This window comes from Polypterus senegalus, chromosome 3, assembly GCF_016835505.1.
Source record: "Polypterus senegalus isolate Bchr_013 chromosome 3, ASM1683550v1, whole genome shotgun sequence".
Lineage (NCBI taxonomy): Eukaryota > Metazoa > Chordata > Cladistia > Polypteriformes > Polypteridae > Polypterus > Polypterus senegalus.
In genome coordinates, this window is record NC_053156.1 from 62,984,637 (window position 1) to 63,011,104 (window position 26,468).

The 26,468-nt window shown below is 38.8% G+C and overlaps 1 protein-coding gene across 1 annotated transcript; it reads right to left on the reverse strand.

The window, feature by feature from the left end:
- Positions 1 to 26,226, reverse strand: suox (sulfite oxidase). Its single transcript, XM_039747329.1, has 4 exons — positions 26,107 to 26,226; positions 9,560 to 9,630; positions 4,507 to 4,699; positions 1 to 3,507 (listed from the first exon to the last, which is right to left on the reverse strand). The coding sequence occupies exons 2-4, from the start codon at positions 9,616 to 9,618 to the stop codon at positions 1,999 to 2,001; spliced, it is 1,761 nt and encodes a 586-aa protein (XP_039603263.1). The 5' UTR covers positions 9,619 to 9,630; positions 26,107 to 26,226; the 3' UTR covers positions 1 to 1,998.
- Between the last annotated feature and the right edge of the window lie 242 nt (positions 26,227 to 26,468).

A 26,468-nucleotide genomic window follows, 5' to 3' on the forward strand; every position in this document is an offset into this window, starting at 1 on the left:
AACTGGAATATAAATTTATTAAGGGTTGTAGGTAGTCACAACAAGGAAGTCTTGCTAATCAGTTCATCACATTGTCCTTCAGCAGATTTCTTCAGATACATTCCTTACGCATTTTTCAATGCACTATTAACTAATGCAAGTTCCAGCAGCCCTTTGGCTTAGAGGCACAATGGTGTCTACATTTGCAGGTATAAGTGGGGATGAATCTGGAACCACGTTTTCAGCCCATCAACATTACGTGTAAATTCCTGATGACCAGGCAAGTGGCAGTCCTTCGCAAGACATGTTCAACAGACTCCGAAGTAGCAGACTGTTATTAATTTCAGATAAACTAGGAGTGTGGAGGTTGGTAGGCTTTCAGAAGAAGCAGCACAGATACACATCTTTGGGTTATGTCCTTCATCTTCTGCTAGAGGTATTGGCAGGATGATGAACAAGTACTTAAGTATACATGAAAATAATGTAAGCAGGACCTCACACCCCCATACGAGACAGGAAAAAAACAGGCCTTCATCTACTGTACATACAGGAAAGAAACCAGCTGGGTTGGGTTATTGATACTTCAATGGTAGACCCCTTAACGTCTTCTCTGGTGCAAAAGTAAAAAGCAGTCATTTCACAGCTTTAGGAGTTCCAAGATCTTGCATGATAAGCTAGTACTTTAGTTAGCCCACAGGGAGATATACTTGATTGTGTCAAAGCTCACTGTATATGCGTGCCACTACTCACAGAGCAGTACTTGAACATGCATGTGGTTGTGCTGCTGCCTATTTAGCTGTCTACTCAAGAGTGCTACTGTTTGTCAATAGACAGTGCTGTTGTTCATGACTTATCTGTTGTGTATGTTATTGGTTTAAGGCAGATCACATAGTGCTACATATAAGGTGTGTATGTATACATGTGTTTCTACCTGTGTGATGGTGCTTATTTCTGAGGGGATGGGAGTAAGTTGCCCTTGTGTGTACCTGATAAACTGAGTGCAATTAATGAAGATACTCCTATGTAGGTGATTGGGTTGTGAACCCTAATGTGGTACTGGTCTGTAAATATGATGTTGTCTTTGTGAATCTAATCTCTTATTAAAACTAATGATTAAAACTTATAAGTTCCATTTGATATGGATATAACAATGTATATGGGTTGCAATTATAATTGTGTTACTAATAATGACGCAGTTACATGTGCGTTACTTTTCACGACTCTTGTGGAAGGCTTTGTTGATGCTAATGAGATGTGGCATTACTCGTGTATGAGTGAAAGCATATGATGCCTCTTACAGAGTAGCACACAAGCTGCTAAGATGACAGAATCTCTCTCACGAGCATGCATGCATGTAACTGCTCGTAAGAGTGTCTCCTTGTATCTCATCATGTTGCTATTTAATATTCAATGGAGTTATATACAGCTTATTAGATGGTACTATTGTCAGCCTCCTTCTGTTGAAATCTGATCAGATCGTTCATTCACGAGTTTGCCACTGTGAGAATCCAACAAAGTATACACGTATTGCTGCTTATGATGCACATACACCACTGTGTGTGTGTGTACTTGTGCTGGCACGGTTCACGCAGGTACCTACTTACCTAAGAATGTTTATTTTTTGTTAGGAGGAGGTAGTGACCTTGTTTGAGTGCTTGTACTGCTAATAAGAATGAGAGTACACTCTATGATTGCCATGTCTCAACAAGAAATCCCTGCTGAGTGATATTATGTTGCAACCAATGAGGTGGTGGATATGTGAGCTGTTGCTCTGGAGGCAATAAATATATGTGCTTTCTGGTAGTACTGGTCAGGCAACTAGGACCACCAATGTATGAGTGCATTTGTGTTTCTGTTGAGCAGCTGGTGACTGAATCAATTGCTTATAATAGCTTGCTGATGCTGCTTCATTACACTATATCCTAAAGTGCAGTGTACATGCGAGTAAAGTTGTGCGCTGCCAGTCACAGTGTTTACTTCCTTCTCTTTTCTACATGCTTTGGAAACCCTTTGTTCACTCTAATGTGTGGTCACAGTAACTCTAACCCGGTGCCAGGCATTGCACAGAACACCTCTCAGGTTCCAAATGGGGGCGACAGTGTCAGGTTGGGTGTTGTAGCTGTTATCCACTGCTTTACATACAATGTCTAGCTGGTTCATGTCAGGAGGAAAAGGAACACTGAGTTGCCAGAGTTTCCAAGCCCAGGCTTTGCCAAGTGGAGGTGCCTCTTCACCCTCTGCACTCCGCAGCTCAGCTACACACCATGTTTTGCCACCATCAAGAGACACATCCACACGCACCACCTCCCGACCCCCTCCACTCCAGGCATAGCCTTTGATGGTCAACATGTCACTGTCCTTTTCGAGAATGGCCCCATTCTCCGGCTCAGTAATGGCAGACTGAATGGGCAGCTCCTGTATAGCAGGGGCAGAGCTAAAGTCCACAGTGTCCCAGTCTACAGATGGGGAGAAGCCTTTGTAATCATTCTGTTGCCAGTGGCTCTGGCTTTCCTCAGCACTAAGGATGATTTTGCCAAGCCATTTTACATTGCGAGCACCAACAACACCTGGCACCACTACACGCAGAGGGAAGCCATGATCAAGTGGCAGAACTTCACCATTCATCTCATAGGCCAGAAGCACATCACCATCCTCACTCAGGGCTTTGTGTAATGGTATCGAGGCTCCATAAGAAGTTCCAGTCACATCCTTGTCCAAACCTTCAAATTGCACATGCTGAACAAGACTACAACTATCTGGCTTGTACCCTGCATGCAGCAAGACATCACGTAGCCGAACACCCCCCCACCTTGCTGTGCTAATGGCACCCCGGCCCCACTCCAGTCCTTTCACGGTTTTCACTTTGTTCATTTCAGACCTCCTGTTTCCAGCACACTGCAAGGTGGCAATAACTGTGTGCTTGGTGAATTTAGTTTTGAGGTCATTAAGTGTAAGAGTCAGGGTGTCAGGAAGGCCAGTTCCTGAGATTTCCAGCTTATAACTAGCAGGGTCAACATGAGGGACTGGTAGGTGGTTCCTCTTGAAGAAAAACGTGTTTGGTGTGATGGGATCTTCTGTCAAGATCTCTGGCGGAGGCTCGGCATTGAAAGGTTTCAGGCTGTTGACCACCAAGGCAGGGTGCCTTTGAGGATCCCGAGCATAAGGGTCAGAAACATCATCACTGTATGATTTTTCCAACTGGTCTTCAGCACTCAGCTCTCCCACTTTGTATTGACTAAGAATTTCTAGCACATGCTCCTGACTGTGGACAGCATACAAAGCCCAGAAGGGTTCCAGAGCACCCCCTGCAGCTAGCATAATCTTGTTGCCACCAGGGTGCAGTCCCACAAAGTCTGTGATGTCAAAAATCTCACCCTTGAAAGTTACCCAAACTCGATCTGCCAGGGTCCTGTGTTTAACCACTTCCTCCCGGGAATAGACTGGATATACTTTGGTTGCAGTGGTAGTGGAGTTGTCCTGCAATGGCACCTCTGAGTTGTCATTTGGAGAAGAGGCAGCATGTTCGCTCTGAAAAAAGATAAAAACAAAACAGAAAGTTAGTACAGCAGACAGAAATGTGCTTGGGAGAACCCAGCCTTGAGGACATATCCTGTATGAAAAGTCAAAGCACTTGCAAGAGGTATGGCATTGACAGACAGGCCCCTAATTCAAAAGGAAACCTGTCAGTCCAAGTATATTAAATTTAGTCACAAACCATAACCCAACTACCTATTAAGAACTTTAGTGGGTATAGAAAAGAATCACCCCCTTCAAAATATTCCCATTTTTTTTTTGCTTTACAAACTTAAATAAAAACACACAAAAATATTTCTTCCCAGCTTTACTTACTCAATGCAACCTATAACATCCAAGTGAAAGATATCACAGCTACAGTTCAGAAAAATAATAAAATGTCAAAAGCAAGACATACTGAGATTAATAAAGGATCACCCCCCAATGGCAATATTTTGTTGAACCACCTTTTGCTTTAATGACAGCCTTGAGTCTGTTGGGATACTTCTTTATTAGCTTTGCACATCTAGATTGAGCAATATTTGCCAACTCTTCTTTACAGAACTATTCAAGTTTGGTTAGATTTGGTGGACTGCTATCTTCAAATCTTTCCACAGATTTTGAATGGGATTTAAAGGTCTGGGCTCTGACTGGGCCACATGAGGACATTCACTTTTTTCTCCTTCAGCCACTGTGTGGTCAGTTTTGCTGTGTGCTTCGGGTTGTTGTCATGTTGAAAGGATGTTATAGATTGCATTGAGTAAGTAAAGCTGGAAAAAATATTGGTTTATGTGTTTCATTTAAGGCTGTAAAGCAAAAAAAAAATGGGAATATTTCAAAGGGGGTGATTCTTTTCTATACCCACTGTATATTTAAAAGCCTCTTTCCACAGGTATAACCCATAAAGTACATTGTTCACTTGACTGTATTGCAAGACATGTGATAGTCTGTCAATTCACTTCACTACTGTGGACATACTGTACTGCCATAGTGTTTTCTAATCCTAAAACATGCCTGTTCTTGGGCTAATCCATAGGCCAGCACTGCCCCTGTCCCCACAAGCAGTCCTGCTGCAGTTAGTCTCCAACGTGGTTTTCCCATCTGCTTTTTTCCAGGTCCCTGGCTCCCATCACTGGTCATTCTGCGTGCCCAGTTGAGTCCATTGCAGGCATGAGGATGCAGCACAGGTGTCCCCCGCCGCACAAATCTGTAAAGGATTTGGCAGAAGGCAGCATGTGAACAGAGTATAGTGCATAAGAAAAAGTGTAAAGTACACATACCTGAAAATCAAATTGAGACATTAGAGTTAGCTGTAATGAAATGCAAGTTTAAACATTATCATTTGGAATTCTTTATGACTTGGATTTTCACATCTAGAAAAACTTTGCCAAATTTTCTGCTTAAAACCATATAATCTGACAGGAATGACGGGCTATACTGTATTTCTATGAAAACATATCTTGAAGGGCTAATATGGTTATCTTTCCAAGATGGCATCACGACTTTCTAAGCCAAATACACAATGTTTAAAGCAGTATTTAGAGGTCAGTCTAATTAATATGTAAAAATGGGCCTTCTACCTTCACAGCCTGCAAGTGAACAGGCTGACTCTGAAACCTGACTAGCAGCTCAGCATACTTCTTGGCAAGGGAAATAAATATGAAAATGAGAGATGTTACCCACACAAAGATCAGAAGCCGTCTAAAATGGAAAGACATTTAGAGAGCTAAAAGAGAGAGCTAAAGATTGTAAATGCTGAAACAGATCTAGCTGACACCCAGCAGAGGCAGGTTTAATACACCCTCATATTGTATCTGGGAGTTAGGCAGTAACTCTAGAAAGCAGAGATGTGATGCTTGCTTCTTAACTATTTCAGGTAACTGCAGAGAGAGGCTGGAATTTTCAAAGTATTATGCAATTAATTTCTTTTTACAACTAAGTTTCTCTTCATCACCAGTTTTTAAGATCCCTGCCTCTATGCGACTACCTACAGCATCAGCATTCTCAATGTTAAATTTCAGTCTCTAAGTAGAATTGGCACCCAGTCACATTTGTCTTAAGGAATCACGATTAGTAATGTCTTGCAACCCTTACTACAGGATGATTATGGACAACTGAAATATTATGGCGCTTCCTTTGATATATTCTGCCTAGTAAAACATCAGATTCTAGGCAGGATTAGCACATTTTATCAAGCTACATAGCTGCATCCTTATAAGGTCTGCATGGTAATTGTGTCACAGACTTCTTGGGTAAACAGCACCCTCCATCTACAGACATCTCTAACTCTCTGCAGTATCTCTGCTCTTCATGTAGCTACACTGTCACTCCCCAGAGCCAACATGGCAACACTTCATCCTGGGTAGAATTCTAAGTTATTTTGAGTACATGTTCCATTTTTCTTCCAACAGGATCTGGGTTTCAACACTAGCTATAACACAGTATCTGTATCACAGCTGTGGTTGCTTTGCGGCCTACTTGTAAAATCAGCTTCTTAAAAGAAATAGATGGTCCTTTCTAAATGCAATAGAGCCTAAATGCAGAATCTGTGTCACAAGTCTTCAGCCAAGATTTGCACCTTAATCTATTTACATTGAAGTCTTCCTGCAAAGTCGGCATCACAACTCTTTTTGTTCAGATCTTGTTCAACAAATGCTTTACTGCTAACCATGATTCATTTAATGTTGACTTGCAGGTACTGTAGGACAGAATACTTGTTTTGGGTCAGTTAGTACACTGAGTGAGTAGACGTGGCTTCTCTGATATATCATAATATGTTAAAGTTCAGAAGGAACTAGACTGAGATTAGCCCAGACTGTTCGGAGTCTCAGTTAAGGTAATATTAAATTTGAAGGAAAGCTCAATCAAATGATGCAACATATAGCTCCTGCCATGTTCTCAGCCTTGTAACAGCAGGCACTGCTGCTGTAGCAGGCTCAAAGTCACATCTGATTGTCATAACTTAGTACAGCCATTGCTGTTACCTCCCTAAATCATTTTATGTTTTCAAAACACAAAAAACACCACAGGTAAACCTGCTTTATGTCAAACAGGTACAAAAGATTCCCATCTGTAGTTAAGTTCAGTACCGCTGCTTATGTGTTATGTTACATAAAGATTTATCACTTGTCACACACGTGCACATAAGAGGCAGCTAAAGAGCTCAAAACAAGGTAATTCCCGGTTACACCAGGCGTTGGCAGAGTGCACTAATCATTTCTCGTCTCACTGCAGACCAAATGCAGGAAATTCCACCTGGCTCCCATGATGTCACTTCTGGTTCTGGCCCAGAAGACCTCACTTCTGGTTCAGCCCCAGAAGACATCATCCCCGTTTCTCTCCTGATTGAAATCATTTCCCCTCTTCGACTTTAAAACCACCTGTCCTGAACTATTTCTTTAGTTCTGTTTGGGACTCTGGTCTGTAAAGACCATTTCCTCAAATCCTTTTTATTTGCAGCCAACTTTCATGTATACAGGACGCTGCCCCAAAACGTTTGTTGAGTAAAGTGCAGCTTTGGCTTTATTATTATTTTATTTCTTCACCACCAGTATATTTACAATGCACTACAGGTATCCCTTCTGAAATATTTTCTGAAGATGCATACATCTTATCCTGCCCCATACTCTATTCTTACTTTGTACTCTTTTGAGCTGATTCTTATATCACATGTCTCACAAAGATAGACACAACCTTCTCCCTTTCTGTCCCAACTCATTTTTTATTGTAAGCATGCATACAATTCACATGTACATACATCTGGCCAATGTAAAATGCTCCATCATTTTCACAAATCACCTATCTTCCTATAAGATCCCACCCACATAGCTAGATTCTCTATTTCCAGCACATCCTGGAGAATTCAAAGATTTGAAATATGCCACTCCACATTAGTATGGTGTACAAGCAGGCAATGTTGATTGTAATGAAATGAAGGGAGCGCTGGTAATAAGCCAGTCTGTAAAATAAAAAGAACACAAAATACTTATACTCCTTCACAGATATAGATATTCAAGAAAAAGTGCAGAAAGTGCTGTTGCTGTTAAGAATAGGAATCATTTAACAGAAAAGAACTATTCACCACTAGTCATTGTTCTGTGGTCTCTAACAGACTGCTTTGAAAGGTTTTGGTAATCATTTAATGAAACATAACTGGGCTATTAAAGCAGCTTATGATTGCCTTATTACATTCATAAGATAAGAGTTTGCTACCATATGAACTATCAACTGCGGCTTGTAAAGGAAGATTAGAGCAGATGCTTTTCCAAGATAGGAAAACCACCAGAGGTGGGTCTCAATTTGCGCACACTGACTTGGCTCCTGACTTTGAGTTGAAGCTGATAAATTACGGTCAATTAAATGCCAAGGGTCTTTTTGAATGATATCATAAAATATTTACTGCCCGCTTTCCACATTATGTAGTGTTGCCAATATGACCTAGTAAGACATATGCATGAAAGTGAAATCAAACAATTATAATGAGTGACAGCAGGCTGAGTGAGTTCTATGCTGTGACTAGTAAACAAAAAACTTGTCTGTTACTTCAGACTCACTGTGTGACCCTGAGTGAATTGCTTAATTTGGCAAAAAATGATGTCCTATACTCATTTTTTTTATTGCTATTAAAAGGAAGTACGTGAGAGTTTCACCCCACAAATCTAACAGAGTAATTAAAAATCACACAGTACAGTTAAGAAAAAAAGGGAACCATCCACTACAAAATAAGAAGCAATAAATAAAGAAGAAGAAGAAAGAAGAATACGAGAGAGAGAGAGAGTTAAAATAGCTCAGAAACAGAGAGAAGAGAGAAAAAAAGCACACTTTGCAAAAATTACAAAGGAACTACAGAAGCTAGTAAGTTCAGAAAGGTGCTTAACATCATACAGCTATAAATGACTCACACTGGTCAATTCAGGGTCTCCAGCTAACCTAATTTATATATCTTTGATATGTGGGAGGAAAACTGGATCACAACAGAAATAAACTTAAGACACAGAAAATGTGCAAACTTAAGACTGACAGGGGCCAGACTGGGATTTGAGCCTTATTTCCTGTAGAGAAAAGCCAAGCAAAATGACACCTTTTATTGGCCAACTAAAAAGATTACAATATGCAAGCTTTCGAGGCAACTCAGGCCCCTTCTTCAGGCACTGTGGCTCTGTGGTGGGGCAGTGATCAGCACAGCTAACTCACACGGTACAACACCCTAGTACTACAAACCTTATTTCCTGAAACTGTGAGTTAGCTGTGCTGATCACTGCCCACCACAGATCCACAAAAACCTTAATAATGCAAACTATTAAAAAGGGAGGATGCATGTCAGAAAAAAATCTAAGAAAATGGAACTAGAAATCCTTAAAATGTATTACAAAGAGGTTATTGCTCATCCAGGAAGAGTACAAAGGGGTGCAGAAGCTAATAAACAATTCTAACAAACAATGTAATTTTGCAAATGGAAAAGGTGCCTTCTCGCTCAAAAAATATAAATATGCCAAAATAAGATTGTGGCTTATTGACACATCAGACACTGCTGTTACCTCATGGATCCCCTGCCTTGATTTAAAATATCATGCCCAATTTTTAGTTTTTGTGTATTTCACGTGTTCTCTCCATGTCTACATTGGTTTCTCTCCAGATACTCAAATTCTCCTTCCATATCCTCGATTCAAAAACTGTGAGCAAGGTCTAAAATGGACTAGCATAGTGTAAGTTGCTTGTTCCTGCCTTGTGCCTGGTGCTCCTAGGATAAGTTATAGTCCACTGTGACCCCACACTTTGGATTAGGCTGGTGATTATAACAAGAAAATGCTGTATTAGAAAAGGAGGTCAGTGCCCTAAATATATATTACAATTAGTAGAAATATAAGTGAAAACATTTAAAAAGAGAATATTCACTGTATAAGACCCGCAAGACCCGTAAAAGAGAGAAGCAGAAGAGCAAAGAATAACAAAATACTGATTTCTTCGATCGTGTGCCAGTATTAAAAATATTTCCTATTTTGTTCCTAGAACAAGGTTTCTGTTCTCTGAAAAAAAATAGTGCAGCAGTTAGGCTAAATACACCTACCTGGACGAAAAGTAGAAGCAGGCCTGGGCCAGTCCAACAGACTGTCTAGGAAAAAGCATTCCAGCCACACTCTACAAAGACAGATGAAAACACATTTATCAATACGGCTTGGGAGCTGGCAGCAGATCCTTGTGCAAAAATTAGTTGTCTGAATGAAGATAGATATATACTCATATTGGGCATGATTTCCAAATGGGGACTTGGTCTCATACAAAAGAGACACTGAAATTGGGTGTGGGCAAAAAATCTGCTTAGTTTCAGAAAAAAAAAACCCTTCATATAAAGTGTCAACTTCAGGTTGAAAAGAGCTAAAGCAATACAGCCCATAACAACATGCACTCCCACAAGCCCAAAGTCAGCCCCATGAGGAAATTTAGGTATACTTGTTACTCTTCAGCTTCTATGATAACATTTCAAGACTTGTATCAGACCACTAGCATCAAGTTTTCATAATATCAGCTTGCTTACACATTTTCAGTATGATGGAGCAGTTAACTGTTTTGTAGCCTCACCATGAGAAGCTCAAATTGGTTTAAAAGTTTGATGCTGAGGTATACTTAAGATTGACCCAGCACACAGTCATAAGAGATGTTGGGTTTGGGTTTAGCTACTCTTAAAACCAAATCCATCCATTGTACTTCCCACCCACATTGTTTAATCTTCATGTAAAATATAGTGTCAGTTGTATTTTACACATTACCAAAACCATAATAATTTAATGTACACAACACACCACTATTACTACTAAGAATTAAAACAGCACATTCCTTATTACTTAGCTTGATCTTTTGCTGAAGCAGCTCTTTGTAGAACAATGACTTTCAGAATTTTCAAAAGATGGGAGCCAGAAGTTATTCTTCATTTACATACAAGAGAAAGAGAGAGTTCAAAAGGAGAACTTTTTTGTGCCCCACCACCAGTCCACATTCTTCATGCTCCTGTTCCAGGCTGCTACATTACAACTAAACAGCACGCATTTCCAATGAATTCACATAAGATAAGCAGAGTAAACAAGACAAGGGCTGCAGGCGGTAGCCAGCTGATAGAATGAGTGAGTAAAAATGGCTGCTCTATCTGAGGAAAAATATGTAAATGCTCTCAGGTGTCATGGGCATGAAGAGCCTATCTGAACACTCTTTCTTACATTTTGCTAAGAGTAGCAAAATACCTGGTCTTTCGTAGGAGCCAGCACTGTTCTCTGTGCCCTTTGATGCATTTGATCCTGCTGGATCTGTATTACAGAAAGCAATGAAAAGAGCACTTGTGTTTTTTTAGCATTACAGAGGACTAGTTCACATTTACCTACCATACTTTCCAACAATGGTCAATAGGCCTTCTTGCTTAGACAGCAATCTATGTTATGAACATAAAACAATGCTCACAATTGAAAACAGCTGGTCCTACCTTTCAGGAAAGTGTGGCTTGAGTAGAATAATGTTGCCTTCTTAAATTTAAAAATGCTGTAAAACTGATACCTAAGATGAGGTCATGAATCTGGCTTTCAGCAGTCACACTCCCTCACTGCTATTTTCCAGTTGCCTCTGAAATCCTAGTCTCAGTCCTTCAGGTGGTTCAGAATGCATTAAGCTGTGGGATGGTAAACTAAATGAGGACAGAGTCGAGGGCTTCTGTTAAAAATTAACAGGAGAGGCTACCCTGCAATGGTGTTGCCCCTCCTGCTGTTTTAACTATTCACGAAACAAGGTAGCCGAGCTGCCTCTGCAGCAAAATGAGCGAGACAGTAGTCATACTCAGTCCACCAGGAAGAAGCAAATACTGTATGTGAAATACTGCTGCCTTTGGATTGTATTTCTTGACAAGAACAATTCTTCTCATAGTACAGAGCATCTAATTTCTGATTACAAAAGCAGTCCTGATTGCCAAGTACTCTGAGGTGCTTCATTTGTGTACAGAAGGTTGGAGATGGCAAGTTTTGGATTGAATGCCACTAATTAATAAAGGGGGAATTAAGTTTGCACTGGTGATCACCTACTAAACTGTAGCTGCTCTGCTATTTTCAGGAATCATACAAATCAGAGGCTGGACCTCTGCCGGCAGTACTGGTGACTAGTGTTATCGTTTATAGTTAAAATTACCATGCTGCTATACTAACTCCACCACAAATACTTCTTTCAGATTATTTTCCATTTCTAAAACACTCAACAAAACACTGATTGATAGCCTAAAGTCTGAAAGGTCCAACTGCAGTTAATATATCACCCAGCAACTGCACTACAGTATATGCTGATCTTTTAAGATGCATTGCCTTGCTGCTTGATGGCCAGACAGGGAAGCTAATAATTGTAGACTTAAGTCTAGGAGAAAACTAATCTATCATAGATGAGGCAAAAAAAAACCAGTTTACTTTCTAAACCCCACACGGCTTATTGTTTCTGAGATCTGTTGTCTAGGGTTTAATCGCAAACCCAGTTTCTGTCCGTGTGGAGTCTGCTCAGCTTTCTACCCATGGTCCCAGAGATATGCATAAGTATACATGTATACCTGCAATGAACTGGCGTCCTGCTAGATACTATTCTGCATCTAAAACTGCAAATATAGGCCCTGCTCATTGTGATTCTGAAATGGATTAATCTAGTTTGAGAATACTATGTTAAAAATGTAAAAAGTGAAAGACACTAGTTGCAATAACAATGAAAAGAGGGGAAGTGGAGAAACGGAAGTCTTCCTACCTTATACATAAAACAGACAGTAATTAAGGCTTAAAAAAAAATCAGAGAGATCAGATCAATTTAGATACCAAGAGACTATTTCTACTAATCCATTATAATGAAAAAAAATGCTAAAATTGTTATGTAGGATGCAAGTGAAAATTTAAATGAGCTGAACTAAAATGACCAAGGGACCATTGAAACATGACAGCTATTAACCAATGGATAGGGAGTTGAAGAAGAAGAAGATAATGCAGGCAGTAGCACAGAATTTAACATTAAATAGTTCAGAGATACATACTGTACACTGAGGAAGGAAAGAAGTGTTTTCAGATAAGATTACAAGGATTAATAAAACAACAGTGGGATATTAAGCCTTTAGCTACAGGGTGCCAAAGCTATGGAATGATTTGCTTGTTAATCTAAATGATGGTCAATTGGTCTCAGCCTTTTAAGTCTAATTATTTTAGTCTGGCATGCCCTCCTTAGAGCTGTTGATTAGCTGTGCATATTGAGACTCTCTCTTATAATCATTTGCACAAAAATACATACATCAGAGTCATTATGAACTGTTACTGACTCTCTTTTGTTTCTCTTCTCAGTATTATGCTTTAGCAGTTGTCAAACAAATATTCCTGCACTTGGGATGTGACATTAGAGATACTGTATGGGTGTAACCTTGGAATCCAACAATTTAAGAATTTAATTATCCAAACAGACTTCCCAGCATGCACTTATATAGTACAGTAGAAACCAGGAGGGGACAAATGGCCTAGGTGGCAGACCTATGACTTTGTCTGAGTTTTACTGTGATTTTGTCAGTTATGACCAACTGTTGACAACTACCCCCAGCTTTATTTTCTCCAGCAATGCAGCTTACTGGCATTTTTGTACTCCTGTCCTCTGTTGTGCACTGGTTACATTTCTATTATAATACATTAATAAACCTGTGATTTTTGTGTTAATAAAATAGAAATTGCTCAATTTTACTGTGCGTTTATGTATGCAAATGATGTCTGTTTCAAATGTTTTCATTACTTTATGGTTGTAAACTTGTGCATCTACTATATTTATTAAAGAGCACACAAAAAACTGCGCAAATGAACCATGTGGCCAGAAGATATACAATGATTTGTAAAGATTTACAAATTACTGATATAAAAAATACTTCAACGAACTTTTGGGACCACAGCCATAACAATGAAAATAAATATCTCTCTGTTATAAAAAAAATCCTGTGGAATGACTGACTAGTAGATGATACGTGATCTTCATGTTAAGATCACTAAAAACAAATAAAAGAACCGCGAGACGAAGGAGAATGGGCAAAAAAAAAAAAAAAAAAAAAAAAAAAACAGTAGTGTAAAGGGAAGCAGCACACACAGATACAGGTGTTTCAGTGCACAAAACGTAGATATGTACAATAATGGAACATACACTATGAGAATCTGTGGACCCGCAACAGTCAAAGCAACGACAAGTTTAATTTCAAAGAAAACACAATTCAGTCAGGTGTATATTTATGATGATGGAGAAGCGATCATAACGTGAGCAGCAGAGACACAAAGTAGGAAAAAGGACAGCGGCTGTAAAGGCTTTAAAAAGACTGAAGGGCAGCGCAACAGCATTAGCCAGCCAAACCCCATTAACTCCCCCCACCAAAACGCGTGCGAGCAGCATTATATTACCTGCAAAAAAGCTTTTAACCAAGACCGGGGCCGCAAATAAAGGGACAATTATTGTTTTTAGAACGTCATGCGAGACCAGGCAGTGAGCCATCATTTAAAACAAGTCCACAGACATCTAACCCTAGCAGTTGTTGGATTGCATCTGTCAGACAAGCATCATGTGCTCCCAGCTCTTAAAACAACGACAGGAGACAAGCAAAACATGCAGCTTGCCAGCAGAAGGAATACAGCAGATGATACGACGGCAAATCCTTAGCGTGTGTTCATCCACCCCTCCCCTTCACAACACGAGCAGCGTTATATGTCTGTCGAGGAAGAGATGTAACCACGCACAGGGCCAAAAATAAGGGACAAGTATTGTTTTTACAAAAATTTTTAAAGTAAAATTGAAAATAATGCATATGTAACAATTCCCAAGAAAATAACAATCTCTTTAAATTGTATATTGCCTGCCTAAGGGTAAAGTCATCCCTGATGGAGGATCGCAGGAATCGTGGGAAAGAGGGGTCCTTTCATTGGATTAACGCTATTTCAGATGTGGAATGGCCAAATGGGAGAGGCAGCTTGATGAATGAGGTCTCCAGGACTCTAAAAAAAATCCAAATCATATTATGTGATATCATCTAATGTGAAATTCTACTCAATACTTCTAGAATTTTTATTTTTATACTGTATTGAGGATTTATTCTGTTCTATGTATTGTACTGTATTGTATTGACCCCCTTCTTTTTGACACCCACTGCACGCCCAACCTACCTGGAAAGGGGTCTCTCTCTTTGAACTGCCTTTCCCAAGCTTTCTTCGATTTTTTCCCTAGAAGGGTTTTGTTTTGGGAGTTTTTTCTGGTCTTCTTAGAGGGTCAAGGCTGGGGGGCTGTCAGGAGGCAGGGCCTGTTAAAGCCCATTGCGGCACTTCTTGTGTGATTTTGGGCTATACAAAAAATAAATTATATTGTATTGTATATCCGGTAAACCAAACACAGGGGTGGGTGAGCAAAGCGAGCAAGGGGCGGAGCCCCCTAGTCTAGATTAAAAATGCAACTGTTTTAATTTATTGATGCTATACTTGGTGGTATCAATGCAATTTTTGGTCTGTTATAAGAGTTTTTAAAATGCTTTCTTTTCACTGTAGAAGTACTATATTACAGTTACTGATGAATGACTAAAATGCAAAGTAATTAATAAGCAATTGTCTCCTTAAACAAACACTGAAATTACAACAGTCAATGAGTCAACAAGTGCAAATACATTTGAAAAAGCCAAATTACTGCCAACTAGAAAAGTTCTGTACTTTTGTTTTGGGATATAATTACCGTATTATAAGTGTCATTCATGCTTTCTTTACTGTTCACAACCTATGTAAATTAGGTATATTTTTAAATATTTCACTAAATACATAAGATAGAAAACCGCTTGCTTCAAAATTAAAAAATAAACCACACACAAGTTAGTGAAATTAAACTCCTAAAACCACTCAGTCAGGTACCAACCCACTCAAAAATGGAAGTAAATTGTCTTCAGTTATCAACCATGTGTAGCACTATGCAAGTATTTATCTTGTTGTTCTGCCTTATAAATTGTAATTTTGTTCAGACAATTGAGACACAATAAAACAGTGACTGATTCTGCTGCCTCATAATTACATGGCACTAAATTTGAATCCTCCTATGGTCACTGCTTGTGTAAAATTTGCACATCCACCCTGTCTCTACATGGGCTTTCCTCCAGATACACTACCTTTCAACACACATACCACAGATATGCAGGTTAGGTTAACTAGTGATTTGATATTGTATCTTCCACCAACTCTCTAAGTAAAACAACTACTGCTGAGTATAGTTTTAAACAGATTTCTGCCCATTTACTAGTTATTTGCCTAACATAACAGACTCAAACAGATACAACATACAATGTGGCATGCTCTAAAGTTTCTTCTTCCTTTTTACTTTTTTTTTTAAATAAAACCTTTTATGCCTTGAAACTTGATTGAGTCATTAAACTACCTGAATACATACCGTGATCTTCGAACCTCTGAGAATGTTAATATGCCAATAAGCAACCACGGGTTCCTCTAGGCAATTGACTGGGAACAGGGCTATAAAAATATTGGAGTTGTTGTCCAGTGTTGCTTACATGAAAATTACCTGTATAGAATAGCTGTCAGAAGGAAACCTGTCTGACAACATCAACCTCTTAAGTATATAAAACAATAATTAGAAAAGCTGGAAACTTGTTGCAGCAAAATGTTGAGAACTAATGAAACATCTAGAGAAAAGCAGACAATACTGTAAAATAAAAAACACTTTACTATTAACAGATGTCATATTAATGTGCATGTGGATAAAAGAATAGATTTAAATAAACATATACTGTATATACATATATGTCTACTCTATATATACTGTATATATAAAATCCTAAGCCTAAAAGGGCAATAATTTTATGTGACATTTATATGTCACTTTTTTGTCACGCTTTAAATTGGGCTTATTTTAAAACCTATATATATGTTTGGTATCATTCTTTTCAGAATTTATCGAACTTTAATGTGATGTTGTTAGATTTTCAGATTCTTATTCTGTTTTTAAATGATAAACTAAAAAATATCAAGAACTCACGTCCCGCAAGAAGAGACTTTGTGTCAAAAGATTTAACCACGCCTGGGGCTGGAAATAAAAGACAAAGAGTAGGACAGCTGCTGTACAGGCTTTTAAATATCACAAAACATGGCAGCAGCAGCAAGCCAGCAGCTGATCAAGCAAAGAGGAGGTTAAAAAAAAAACTGTATTTGTTTCCCATTGTATCACCGTTTAAGAGGGGGTTTTGGAGAAGCGACTGCATCTTCTTGGGATGCGTTCAGCCACCCTCTTCACAACACGAACGGCAGAGATGTGAAGTGGCTGGCACGTGACACAGACTGCATGGCGAGTGAAGCGAGCGGGGGGAATATATATATACATACACACACAGTATATCCTAAATCCTAATGTGGTAGAGTTAATAAAGACACTGAAGTGAAAAATGAGACTGGATATTTCACTACAAAAACAATCCAAATCAGCCATTAAGTACTTACAGCAATAAAAGAGTTTTTTGTTGTCTCTCACAGTACGGAGGCCTGAATATTATTAAAACCATACAGTGTGTGAAAAATGATGCAAGATTTTTTTCTGACAAAGAAATATTTTTCAAGGAAACATGGAGAAGAATAAAGATTCCTAGCTAGCTGCAAGAAACATTTAGAAGCTGTATTTGTACTAAAACAGTGTTACTAAGGTGGCCGACATTTTGCACATTCCATTTTTTTTAATTCTGTTAATTTGGCAAGTAAATACCAATTGTTAAAATCTGCAGAAATATTTAATGCATAATTTTGCTTTCTTTTCGTATCATTTTGAGATGTAACGAAGCATTCAGCTTGCCTATGGGTGAAGCCTGTCCCAGCTGCACTTGGTGAAAGGCAGAAAACAGTCCTAGACAGGGTGTCTAATCATCATAAGCTCCAGTTATGCACCCATCCACACCCTCAACTCAGCCAATTTGCAATTATCTATTAACCTAACCAGCATGACTTTAAAGATGCCAGAGGACACACCACAATTGATGTTTCACTGGGACAACACAAATGTGTGGGATTTAAACCCAGGACACTTGATCTGTTAAAAGGCCACCTACTTCACCAACCTTGCCACCCAATAAAATATACATTATACTGCTGATTGAATTTACAAAGAAATTAGTTAAGTATTCATGTACAGGGTGAGACACAATAAAGTACCACATTTCTCAAAGTCACTGCCCGAGGTAGAGGCAGCCGTGAGGATTGGAGTGGGGGTCCTTTGATTGGCGATCCCTTGTAGTTTTCAGTCAGCAATATGCCTTGGTCCCGTGCACAGCGTGCTTTAACTGTCGAAGCGTTCTTCAAAAACAATGAATCCATCATCACAATGCAACTCGCCTTTCTATCGCACTTCAGCATTCCTCCTAATATTGATGTCCCAAATCGGAAAATAATTCTTCAGTGGGTGGCTAAATTTAGACAGATGGATGTAACATTGAACAGAAAAACTTCAGTCCGTTCTCAGACTGTACAAATGCCTGAAAACATCCAAGCTGTAAGGGCATCAATTTTGCAGTCTCCTATAAGTTCAGTGCGCAAACATGCTTCTAACTTAGATATTTCCAACACCCCTTTGAAGAGAATTTTGCATGAGGACCTTAATTTCCATCCATACAAAATGATGGTAGTTCAGGAACCTCGAGAGCCTTAGAGAGTTGTGCACGAATGTTCTGCAAACCGTTCATCGAGATGTCATTGTCATGTGCAGTGACGAGGTACATTTCCATTTGAATGGTGGCATAAATAAGTAAAACTTTAACTATTGGGCCGAAACCAACCCCTGCGAACCTCATCAGAGACCCCTGCTGTGAGTGGGTTACAGGTTGGTGCGCCACTGCAGAATTTGGCATTGTAGGTCCATACTTTTTTGAGGACGGGGGAGCAACAGTCACCATAACTTCAGAACAGTACATTGAAATGCTAGAGAACTTTTTGCGATCCCAAATGAAAGACATGGATGTGGTGAATGCCTGGTTTCAACAGGATGGAGCAACAGCTCATACGGCGCGGAGATCGATGCAAGTTTTGCGGGAGATGTTTCTGGGGAAGCTGATCTCCCCACGTGGTGATGTCAGGTGGCCGTCATGCTCGCCTGATCTTGCTCCATGCAATTTCTTCTTGTGGAGCTATCTCTAGTCAAAGGTATACACACACCGACCTCAAAACCTTGAAGCCCTCATGGACAGTATTCCCCTTGAAATGGCTGAACGAGTCATACGAACACTCAGAAATCATCTCGAAGAGTGCATTGCTAATGATGGCCACCACCTTGAAGACATCATTTTTAAAACACAGTGAAAAAAATATATTTTGTATACCCTTTATTGTGTCGTAATGAGGATGTTTAATTGGGTTCATTTGGCTACTGAAATACTTTGTTGCTTGTCATTACATTTTACTTTTATAACTAGCTTGCTGCTGCGGAAGTCAATTGATGAGACACCAGCTTTTTGAATCTAACCTAAAGAAGAAATACATACATACATATTGAAGAAAAAGTCAGATGGTACATGAGTTTGTTGTCATTAACTCAAGTTACTTTTGATTTTCAAATATAGCTAGATACATAGATAGTACTTAATTGATCTCTGTATGTATTTATATAATTCACAAAGCAATAACAAAACCCTCTGGGATTATGTCATCATCAGGCATTCTTTTGCCTTAAGACTGTACATAGGTACACTGTCAATCAGTGTTATTATAAATCAACTAGAGAACATTAAATATTACTTATAATGTGAATTTAAAGTATTGGACCTACTGTATCCTGGCTTCAGCAAGTGTATGTTTGCTTTAGAATACTAGCTGTCTACAGAAAGTGAAAATGAAGTAAAAGGACAAATAAAATTTACAAACAGCACTTTCCTAGTATATTAGAGAAACAGCTTGGTACTTTCTAAGAGATGATATTTAGATATTTATGGGATTTATAGTAAGCCTTGCAGAAGTATGTGTAGGAGGTGATGTTAAATCAAAATGCCTGTAGAGCCTAATGCATCGTCAATAAAAGATACAGTACACCTCCAAAATAAACTGAAACGTTTACTTAAACTGATTTTAACAAACAAAACCTTGAATTCTTTTTGAAAAATATTTTTTTTTTTGCAAATAAATATTCTGATACAGACATCTCACTATTCCCATCCTCTGTTGCTGTCTTTCTAGGTCTGCACATAAGGCTCCATCTGTGATTTCAAAAACACCCTTGAAAAAACACCTTTTCTTTCACCAACCTTAGATCTGTCCTGTGTTTGTTTAATAACAGACTACACTGTACTAATGTGGAATCTGTTCTATAGAGTCAATTGACAATAACAATTCATACCGTCAAGTAAATTCTGTATACACTGAGTTCTTTGTTTTATACCCTGATTTCCTGGTAGTAGCTACATTTACAGCCTCTTCACAGTGCTTCAATTATTTCTCTCTCAATTATATTAAATTTAAATGATCTCGTAGTCCACTTTGTTATCTTTTGATGCTTTGTATTAATTCTTATTTAATTACAAAGTGTCTTGTGACTGTTCCAAGAAATTCCTTAAATAATGAAATTAATTAAATAATAACAGATTAGATGCTGAACATGCCACATCAACTGCTGTAATCTGCATTATCATAAACTTGTTAAAAGGCTTTGCCTTGATTTCATAAAAGACAGAGAATAAAAGAAAAATGACTTTAAACAAATGTAGAACAAGTTTTAGAAATAGTTAATGAGTAAACTGTTTTTCACAGGGTCTGAGAGGAAAAAGTTCATTAAAAGTAGGTTACATTTTGAAGAAATGCATGCATGAGGTAGCAAAGTGGAATGCTTATAAGGATGTAAAATGAAAATTTCTATCTTAAATGTAAATGTAAATTTTAAAATGCAGATGTAAATTTCTATGCAAATTAACACTTCATCCGTAGCTCTGCCAGTGGCTCCTGGTTTGTCTTCCATTCAAATTTGTCACCAAGGGTCGGTTTCAGTCCTTCATTGAATTTTCAGTTTAACTAAAGCAGAATGTTCTTTCTGTCATTAAATTTACTTTATGTTTTTAAAACATTTACCCAAGATGTTTTTATTTTGTGGTGAGAAAAATGCTATAAAAAGAATTCTTATAATTATTTTGTGCACTTGGAAATGACAATTTTATAGGCACTGTGGTCTAATGGTTACATTTTAAAGAAAACTTCAAAACAGTCTGTTGTATACGCACTGCAGACTCTGGGTGTTCTTTTAACTTGACAGTACAGGAACTGTTAAAAGATAGAAAATTTGTATTGTAACTTGAAAGGTCTTTTGGAACAAAATTGAATCAAAAAAACGCATAAGTTAGTTTTCCCAAAAACAATTATGTCCCTATGATGTTTGTTTAGGTGTAACAATGGTCATCAGTGCTCCCGCATAGCTCTTGGGCCTGGGCTCAATTCCCATTCAGGTCACTGCCGGGGTATGCACGTTCTGCCCATGTCTGCTTTTAATTGTTTACTTGGGGACCCCAGGTTTCCTCGCTCTTTCGAAATGTGTGCATATTAACTTCAACTTCACCCTTTATTGCCAGGTAACATAGTTGTTAGGAATTTCTCTTGGAGTTATATCCATACACATAGCAGCAATGTAAATACAATTAAACAAACACAAGTAGTTTTGTTACGGCGCGTCGACTTAATCGATTATTTAAATTCGCCGGTTGGTGCGGTATAATTTGACGCATCGCGTTTTTAACATCTTTCCAGAGGTCAACAGATCAACCTTGTTCATCTTCTTCTGGTCCTCCGTGTAAAAGACCGCGGACTTCTAAAGCATGGGAGTACTTTAAGCAAAAGCCAAATGTTTGTACACTCTGCAACTGTGAAATGGCGTATCACGGCAGCACAACAACTATGCAGTAGCAACTAAGACGGAAGTATTCCGGAGTTGCCTATGAAGACGCCGCCAAGATAGCATCGTAAATTCTAATTACTTTTGTTAGTTCTGAGTGGTAAATCGCTGCATACTACAGTCATTTATTTACTTCAAAAAGGGCCCGTCACTAAGAAACAATGTTGTAGTAGGCTAGCGCTGAGTAACAAGGTTATTTTTAGGATTAAGCATATAATTAGTATAAAAAAGATATGATCTAAAATAATGCACGGTGTGACAAAAATAGCGTATAATAAGAAGGATAACATATTGTTAGCTATTGATTATCGTGAGGTTTATGATGCGTTACTTTACTCACTTTATTTTTTGCCTCAGTTTTTGTTATATAATCTGAAGTGTTACTTAAAATGATGTTGTGTTAAAGTGTTACTGAAACTGATCTTTTCACTAAAGTTGGACGGCTAAACAGATATGTTTGTGTGTTAAAACGATCTTTGCACTAATGTCGGACAGCTAAAAATATTATAGCGGGGAAAATAAGTATTGAACGCGTCGTTTTTTTCAGTAAATAAATTTCTAATGTTGGTAACAACCCAAGTAATCCACACATACAAAGACAACAGAACAAATATTTATTTAATACTTAGTAGAAAAGCCTTTGCTGGTAATGACAGCTTCAAGACACCTCCTGTATGGAAAAACTAGTGGCATGCATTTGGCCCATTCTTCCACACAAACTGTCTTCAAATCTTAAAGGTTCCGGGGACCTCTTCTATGAACTCTGATCTTAGATAGATAGATACTTTATTAATCCCAAGGGGAAATTCACATAATCCAGCAGCAGTATACTGATACAAAAAACAATATTAAATTAAATAGTAATAAAAATGTCAGTTCTTTCGATAGATTTTCAGTAGGATTCAAGTCGGGTGATTGACTGGCCCATTCTAGCAGCTTTACTTTCTTTCTCTGAAACCAGTTGAGAGTTTCCTTTGCTGTGTGTTTGGGATCATTATCTTGCTGAAATGTCCACCCTTGTTTCATCTTCAGGAGCCTGACAGATGGCAGCAGATTCTTTTCAAGAATGTCCTGGTACATTTCTCCATTCATCCTTCCTTCAATTACATGAAGTCTGCCAATACCATATGCTGAAAAACAGCCCCACACCATGATGTTTCCACCTCCAAACTTCACTGTTGATATGGTGTTTTTGGGGTGATGTGCTGTACCATTTCTCCAACAAACATGGGGTGTGCAATGACATCCAAACAGTTCAATTTTGGTCTCATCTGACTAGACTATATTCTCCCAGTATTTCATTGGCTTGTCCAAATGTTGTGCAACAAACTTTAAACAAGCTTCAGCATGCTTTCTCTTCAGCAGTGGAGTCTTGTGCGGTGAGCGTGCATAGAGGCCATGGTGGTTGAGTGCATTACTTACTGTTTTCTTTGAAACAGCTGTACCTGCTAATTCCAGTTCTTTCTGAAGCTCTCAGTGAGTGGCCCCTGGCTCTTGGACAACTCTTCTGATTATTCTTTTGAGTAATCTGTCAGAAATCTTGTGAGGAGCACCAGGCCATGGCTGGTTTATCATGAGATGATGTTCTTCCCACTTCCGGATTATGGCCCCAATGGTGCTCACTGGAACATTCAGAAGTTTAGAAATATGTCTGTAACCAATGCCATCAGTATGTTTTGCAGCAGTAAGGATGCAAAGGTCTTAAGAGAGCTCTTTGCTTTTACCCATCATGAGATGCTTCTTGTGTGACAGCTTGGTAATGAGAAACCTTTTTATAGGCCATCAATTAGGACTAAACCAGCTGATATTAATTTGCAATGATAGGGGGTAGGATTGCTTTCTAAATACTGACAGATCGCAGCTGGTTTCTTGGATTTCCATGCCTTTTTAGACATCCTTCTCCTTCATGTGTTCAACACTTTATCCCTGAGCCATTCCACTTTATTATATATAACTTAATTTATGGACTCATTTGTTTTGATTTCTTTGTATGTATGGATTACTTGGGTTGTTACTGACATCTGGTGAACATTTCATGTCAATAGCCCCATTAGAAATATATTTACTGAGAAAAACATTGACACATTCAATACTTATTTTCCCCGCTGTATCTTTGTGTGTTACTGAAATCTGATTCAAACTATCTCCACTATTACTTGATAATGTGTTTTTGGACTTATGTTGTACTGCTAAGCAGATCTGATCTGTAGTATCTGATTCAAACTGCATTACATTTGTTATCAAACATTTATTAATGAACTGAAATCATTTTGATTTGGAAAGATTTTGAGTTTGCATTTCTTTTTGTACTTTATTACACAATACAGCATTGATATGATAATGATAATTTTTTTTGCATTTTTAAGAAAATAACCCAAAATTATTATTTTGACAGACAGGTTTGTTATATGTTCTGAAGCTTTAATTGATAAAAAATAGTTGTTAGGTGCAGCCCTGAACACAATATACAATACATGCCATCATCACCTTATATACAGCAGTTGTGAAAAATATATTGCACAAAATACAAATATACTGTATTAAATAGGATAGTTACCCATTATTGCATTCCCACCCAGTAATATATCAGGTAACTCCTTAGAATTATAAACATGAAATAAACATACATTAGATTAGATGAGGTGGCGCAGTGGGTAGCGCTGCTGCCTCGCAGTAAGGAGACCTGGGTTCGCTTCCCGGGACCTCCCTGCGTGGAGTTTGCATGTTCTCCCCATGTCTGCATGGGTTTCCTCCGGGTACTCCAGTTTCCTCCCAAAGACATGCAGGTTAGGTGCACTGGCGATCCTAAATTGTCCCTACTGTATGCTTGGTGTGTGTGTGCCCTGCGGTGGGCTGGCGCCCTGCCCAGGGTTTGTTTCCTGCCTCGTGCCCTGGGATTGGCTGCAGCAGACCCCCGTGACCCTGTAGTTAGGATATAACGGGCTGGATAATGGATGGATGGATGGATGGATTAGAACATCAGGAAAAGGTCATAGATGAATCAATTACTGTACTTAACCAGAGTGACTACAATAATAGAGAAACTTTCTGTGTCTAGTGATTCTTGCCAATAGTGACTGGTAATGTTTCCATGATTGTAATAACTGAAAGAGATAGATACATAACTGAAGAACTGAAAACAGATGGAATAACTGAAACTGAAATAGCTTTATATGGAATATGGAAAATGGAATAACTGGAAATGGAATACATGGAATAACTTTTTTAACACATATGGAAAATGGAATAATTGGAAGAACTGAAACTGACTAACTGAAAGAGGTGGACTTGGATTATATTTCCAGCATGTTTCCCAACCCATGATGTACTGTAAACAGGACCTCAGTGGAGTCCAGTTTCATTCCTACAATTTGTAAACTTTTTTGATATGAGTATATGTTTTCCCCTCATTTCAGACTGTGTGTGACAGTGGGGCCAAGAAATGTAAATGATTCCACCCTACTGACAGTAAAACAATTTATAACTAGGGGTGAGGAGCTGAAGATTGAGTTAGTTAGCATTTGTGATAATAAACAACTACCCATTTGAAAAGTTGGTCCCTGTGTTTGATGCTGCTGAAATAGATTAAATAAATGAAAAAAAATATACACATAAAAAAATGGCACAGTATCCAAGATCAGTAGATACAGCCTTCTCTGTTTTGCCTACATTATGACTATGAGCCAAGAAGCGGTTTACAGACACTCTCGCACGGGTTTATTTCATCATTATTATTTTTTTAATCCAATCAACTAGCGCATTGAACTACTCTGCGTCACAAAATAGCATTTATCCGTAGGCTGTGAGGACTGCTAGCAAAAGAACTTTGGGATTACATGAGCACGTATTAAATGTGCTGGATTGGCTAACTGTGGTGCCGCCCACTACCTGTACTTGCACGTGTCAATATTGCCGTTTTGTTAGGAGGTGCTGTTAGTTAAATTGGATTTAATGTTGTGGTAGTCAAGCATGAAAAAAAAAATGTTTACATTTTATGCCACATCGCCAATTTAAACGTAAATGCTTTTATAAATAAGGGAGCAAAGATTAACGAAATGATTTAGAGATTATGTGACATTGTTAAACCTGAAATATTTTGTAAGCGCATAAATACCTAACCCACGGAAACACCAACCAATAAACCACCCGTAATATGTTAATATTTACATATGAGAACATAATAAATAAGTAAAATTCCAGGCAAACATATGTCCATATTATGTGACCTAAAAGAGCTGACCGAATACATAAAAGGTCAACAAACTGACAGATGGAGGCAGACTGTTGTTTGTTTTCAAGAGTTTACTGCGGGATCAAACAAACATTCTGTTTACATTTTACATTTACATATTCCTACTACAAGCCGCTCGTGTCAGGACAGGCCACTGCGACCAGCGAGAAAGCACCCGGCTAGAGTTCCGCCTGGAAACCAGCCACGGTCACTCGAGCCTCCATTCTTCCGAACTGTGCATGCTGTCAAGTCGCGAAGGAATGCCACGCGCCGTCACGGCCGCTTGCCGTAACATTGAGCTCGTGTAGACGGCGTGCTCGAGCTCGGTGCTACGACGTTAGCACATAGCGGATCGGCGCTCATTCCTGTCGGTTGCGAGGGTACTGTCTTTAAACCCCAGTGAAACGCAATAAAAAACACCCCTTGCTGCAGCAGGAGAAAAACAAAAAACTTCCTCATACGAGGCCACTCACCTGAAAACTTATCACGCTTCTAACTGGAAAAGCAAGAAGTGGCGCGGAAACGCGCACGTAGCCAATCGCGATTTGAAGAGGCGGCCTGGGCGCGCACACCCACTCTAGTAGACTTAACCCGTTTGTTTCCTGCACATCAGCTCCATCTCCGCAAAGTAATGATCACGCGACTTTTATAGTACACAGGATCGTGAACGGGATGACTCGTGTCTGAGAATGATAAATCTTTTGCGTGAAGCAAACCCTCAAAAAAGCGCACGAATGAGATTACTGTATTTGTGACATGTCAAACAGATTAGGAGAAGAGCGAATCGATGTGTTGTGGAATCTAATATAGTAGTAGTAGTGGTTGTTTTTTACTG